Raw genomic sequence first — 5,369 nt, 5'->3', positions numbered from 1 at the left:
AAAAAAAAAAAAAATTCCTACACAAAGACATACAGACATAGAGAGAGAGAAAGGGGCGGTGGAGAGAGTGCACACACAGGGCTGTGCAAGAAACAGCACAGCAAGCACAGGGCACGTTGGTCTTTGACGGATAAGGATGAAGGGGGTACAGGCATCCTTTGTGCTATCCTTGCAACTTTTCGGTAACTCTGAAGTTATCTCAAAACAAAAGTTAAAATAAAAGAATCTTGGAAAAAGTACAAATTGCAACTCCTCTACTGACGGGCTCATGGCATTTTGCCACTGATGAGGACAGGCTTCTTGCTTACATTGGAAGGCTGTAGATGTTTTATGTGTCACTTGTAAGTGAAATCACTTTTCAGCTGCAAAAATAGCGGTCGTACATGAAGAGATACTGGGTAAACTTCCAATTCTTGCTGTCGTGTCATTCAGGAAACTGAGTCTACTTTCTTCAGCTCTCTCAAGGAATAAGCACCTTCCTCAGTGGTCCAAGCATCGGTGAAGGTATGAAATGCTACCGCTTTCTCTCCAGGACTTGGGGCACACAGCTACTGTGCCCCTAGCAATGGCGGGGCAGGTGACTTCTTCACCAAACAGCTCCTAACTTCCACCCAACCCCACCCCACCCTGAGCTTCTCTGTCTCGGCACTCAGCCCAGCGACTCCCTCTTCGTTCCTGTGTCTAACTCGTGCCAATTCATGCCTCCTTTTCCTGGCAACCCTTCTCAGATCTGCTGCCAGAGCTCTCATGGGAGACCCGCATTGTTATATCAAGAGTACAGTTTCTTCGTTTAAGTTTTCAGCTTTTTTCCACTACCATCCACCCTACAGTTTTCAGCCCATATAAATGTTTACAAGGTACACTGAGTCTAGCTCAGCATTCATGTTTTATGGTGGGTAAAGAAGCCAAGAGAGAACAAAAGCTTTGGCCGTGGTCAGGGTCTGCACAGAGCTGAGACTGGAACCCAGCTGTCTCAAGCCCATCTGAGCCCAGCCCTCTCCGTTAGATCACACTGCTGCAAAACCAGCCACGGGGGCAGCAGTGCATGCTTCTGACCTTCCCTTACCTCCGGAGCCCTGCAGGAAAAAGATGGTGTTCACGTATTTTTCATCCCCACCAAAAAAAGCAGCCTCTGTGAAAATAGTCCCTGCAATGAACTCCTATGTGTGAAATTCAAGATCTTCAGAAAGATTGCCTGACTGGGCAGTCAAGGTTTAGGCGGCAACCCCTGGCACTCTCTCCTCTGCCGATGAGCGTCACCGCGCAGGCATTTAGAGCAGGCTCCACACCAGGTGAGTTTCTGCCACACACCAGCCACCCACCACACCTCCCATGAACTGGTTTCTATCGATTCTACAGCATGAGGTACATTGACATGGACGCAACCATCTGACGTGTGAATGCACGGATCTATCTCTGTGTGTGTGTGCATCTTTGCATCTTGGTCATAATAACACTAAGTGGGGGGAAAGACTCAGAAATAAAGGGAAAAATAACAGGAAAAAAAGGTCTAAAACAGGGCAGAAAACATCGACAGAATGTTTTCTATGATGAAAAACTAAAAACTTTCAATAATGAAAGTTTTGAGTATGTAGCTATAAGTTTTAACTGTCTTTTCTGCTTTCATGAATAAGAAATTCTAGTGAAGCAGCCAAACGAATAACAAAGCGTGCACCAAGCCCAGGGCTCTGAAACAGCAAAGGTGCTCTTTCGGTTTCTGGGTCATGTGGCTCACTGGCCGCCATCTACAAGGCATTCGGATGGCCCCAAAAAGTCTTCCATCTGTAAAGAAGTCAAGAACATTGCAAAGGAAACATTTACCACCACTTCAAAGAGCTCATATGGCGGAAAGAGCTTTCTTGGAAATTTTAAAACAAGTTATTTTCCAGGTGCTCTAGAGAGGCAATGTACTCTGTGGGATTGTGGATGCAATTTCTCTGCAAACAGGCATAAAGAGGAACTCAGACAAGGAGGCAATCCAATCCGATGAGCGCAAATGGGGAGAAAGTGGTGCTGGGGTCCCGGCATTGTCGTATCTCAGAAAAAAAAACTGAGGCAAGAAGCAAAGCAAAGACTCCCAGACTGGGCAGTGAGAGAAAAGGGGGTGGGCCGAAAAGAGCTGCAGTCAGCAAGATGGGAGGAATTTTGACAGAGGAGTCAGCGTTCAGCTTTTGGAAGGAGAATCACCGCGTGTGTCCCTCTGTGGAGTGCAGCCCCTGGGAAATACCCTACCTCCAATACTGCAACCTCCTGGCCGTTGCGCAGCAGCCGGAACGTCAGAGGATGTTTAGAATCCAAACCCGGGATCACCTCGCAGCCACGGAGGGGAATAGACACAATATGGGTCTTCAGGTCGGTCCTGTCCTTGTGGAAAATGAGCTTGTTATCTTTCACTCGGCACCAGCGCTCCCGCCAGCGGCTGTTGGAGAGCACGTTCAGATAGCCTGCAGGGAGACAAGCCACAGGTCAGCCGCCTCGGACAAGACCAGGCGCAGTGAAGATGTCTCGAGTCGCACTGAGGAGGCCCAGGGATGGGAGTGTGGATAAAACAAGTCCCTCACACGATTGATCAAGCTTTAAATGCAAATTCACATAAACTAGGAGAGCTACAGCATCACAAGTTTTGGGGGCTTTTCATTGCACCAGTAGACCGTATCGGGAAGTCCCTAATTTAACATGTGTGAAGAACCAGTTACCGGATGTCTAGTGTTGATGTGGGACTATGGAATTCACCTAGAGCACGTGAGAAGTGAACAAGCCATCGGGTTTCGGATGGCCAGGATGGGGGCACAACAGCTGCCTTCAAACTGGAAAAGGATTTCATTTATTTTGAGGAGCTGCGAATGATACAAGTAGGGTAAGAGTCACAGGTAGGCAGATTTTTGGCTTAACATGAAGAAACAAAAACTATCTAAAAATGAAAACTTTCCAAGAAATAGGAGGCCCTGGGAGGCACTAAGATCCCCAGCGCTGGAAGCAGCCTCCCGATGGCAGAGGCCCTGGGGGCAGGTTCCCACCTGAGGCTGAGGACACACCTGCCGCCTTTCTGCTCCTGAAACTGCAAAGCAACCGGTGAAGGTGCCCGGAAGAAATCTAAACTCCAAAGTCTGAATGTACGTGAAAGTTTGTGATCTGTGTCTCTGCTACGGCACAACATCTTCAGTATACCACAGAGACAGGAGTGGCAGGAAAAATTATCATCCTCATTTAAAAAAAAAAAAAAACCTTCTCAAATACAGGAAATGGACAATTTTCACTTGTTACAAACATAAAATGGATCCTTCTAGAAATAACAAGGCATGAAAAAATAGGTATCAGGGTGGCTGTACCTTCCGACCACACTATATTGCTAGTAAATCCTTGCCCCCTTTAAGATTTAGAAAGCGAGTCAAATAGCACATAAAATGTTGATAGTGGGAGAAAAGGAAGTACCAGACTCCCAGCTGAAGTTCAGCTACTCCTTTAGTTCACACATGCACACACACACACACCCCTGCCTCAAAAACGTTAAGAAACAAAACAAGATACATCCTTTCCAATTCTGATTTTTTAGATTCCTTTTCCATCCAACGGTAGTCCCAGCTACTTGTGAGGCCAGGGTAGGAAAATCACCTGAGATTAGGAGTTCAAGATCAGCCTGGGCAACACAGTAAGACCCTGTCGCTAAAAAAAAAAAAGAAAAAAGAAAAAAAAATCAATTAAAATGCCTTTCCAAAAGGGTTTTGGAGGATGTTTCTTACTGCTTTTATGTTCTCAGTCTTACACACCTTATTAGCAATGGATAAATACTATAAAGACAAAAAAAAAAAAAAGAGAGAGGTATGTTCAGGACCCAGAATGATGCTTTATAACTTATAAATATTGGTTCTGTGGCTTACTAGGTACACACTTATAAAGTCTAAATTTTCATTGGCTGAATGTGATGTCATTCTACCAACACACACTGAAGAGAAATGCACACTGCTTCTTCTGGAACTAAAACTTTCATCTGGGCTGTGTGGGCTGCTGTCCTTAGGGAGTGACAGAAAGGAGGAGCCAGGCTGAGGCTCCAAGGCCTGCGCCGTGGCCGCCCTCTTGTGTTCAGAGAGCAAACTACACTCGATCCAAGCTCCTTGTATTTCAGACACTTAGGAGGGCTGCAGGGAAGTGAAGAGGCTCTAGAATCAAAGTAGGAAAGTCTCAGAGGCTTTACTTCTTGAAGGAGGACGTTAACTCCCAGATAATGTGACGTATCTTGTCCAAGACCACACAGCAAAGCCAGACCTGAACCTCTGCTGGGAGTCAAAGACGGCAGATAAAGAGCTGTTAATATGCATAGAACCGGAGGCCTTATATCACTATTTTTGCTCTGTAAAATGCTATTTGTAAACGACACAGTTCCAATACATTTATTCTTTTTTTTTTTTTTTTGAGAGGAGTCTCGCTCTGTCGCCCAGGCTGGAGTACAGTGGTGCCATCTCGGCTCACTGCAAGCTCCGCCTCCCAGGTTCGCGCCCTTCTCCTGCCTCCACCTCCTGAATAGCTGGGACTACAGGTGCCCGCCACCACGCCCGGCTAATTTTTTGTATTTTTAGTAGAGACGGGGTTTCACCGTGTTAGCCAGGATGGTCTCGATCTCCTGACTTTGTGATCTGCCCACCTCAGCCTCCCAAAGTGCTGGGATTACAGGCCAATACATTCATTCTTTAAAAAGAAAAAAGAAACCTCTACTTAAAAAGAGGTCAACTATCATATCTGAGCATCCGAGTACCAGCGCTGGGAACCATGTGCTCACCATGGCTCTGGTACCATCTAGAGTAACCACTCATGCTGAAAGCCAACATTTTTACATTTTTAGACTTTCACACAATGACAACCAACTGTATCAATCCTAAGTATGTTTTGAGCATGAGTTGACAAACGTAAAGGTGTATCTAAAAGGAAAAGGGAGGCAAGGACTCCCCTCAAATCACTTCACATACTGAGGTGCATTAAGATAACATGCCCCAAAACGGTTTCTGAAAAGGAGCAGTAAGCTACAGGGCAAGGAAAACAGCCCGTGCTCTGGAGCGGTCAGGGCCCAGGCACCCCTTCACAGGGCCGGAGAAGGAGTGGAAGAAACTGAGAATTGAAATGCCAGTGACCTCAATGACAGAGACTGTACAGTGCAGAGGGGCAGCAATTCCCAACCACAGGGGACCCAGTCCCCAAGAGGGCATGGACTCTGCAGTGGGGCGGCAATTCCCAGCCACAGGGGACCCGGCCCCAATCCCCAGCCACAGGGGGCCTGGCCCCGATCCCCAGCCACAGGGGGCTCGACCCCGATCCCCAGCCACAGAGGGCCCGACCCCGATCCCCAGCCACAGGGCACCCGGCCCCGATCCCCAGCC

At 47.3% G+C, this 5,369-nt stretch overlaps 1 protein-coding gene across 2 annotated transcripts in view; it reads right to left on the bottom strand.

The window, feature by feature from the left end:
- AFAP1 (actin filament associated protein 1) overlaps window positions 1-5,369 on the bottom strand; it is a 131,618-nt gene that overhangs the window by 43,222 nt on the left and 83,027 nt on the right. For both annotated transcript variants that reach the window (XM_011935395.1, XM_011935394.1), the window contains one exon: window positions 2,233-2,444. In XM_011935395.1, coding sequence (XP_011790785.1) covers window positions 2,233-2,444 — 212 coding nt within the window. The remainder of the gene's footprint in view (window positions 1-2,232; window positions 2,445-5,369) is intronic.

The sequence above is a fragment of the Colobus angolensis genome, unplaced genomic scaffold (genome assembly GCF_000951035.1).
Source record: "Colobus angolensis palliatus isolate OR3802 unplaced genomic scaffold, Cang.pa_1.0 Scaffold143, whole genome shotgun sequence".
Taxonomy (NCBI): domain Eukaryota; kingdom Metazoa; phylum Chordata; class Mammalia; order Primates; family Cercopithecidae; genus Colobus; species Colobus angolensis.
The sequence above is the reverse complement of the archived record's forward strand: the minus strand, read 5'-3'. Positions and strand labels throughout refer to the sequence as shown.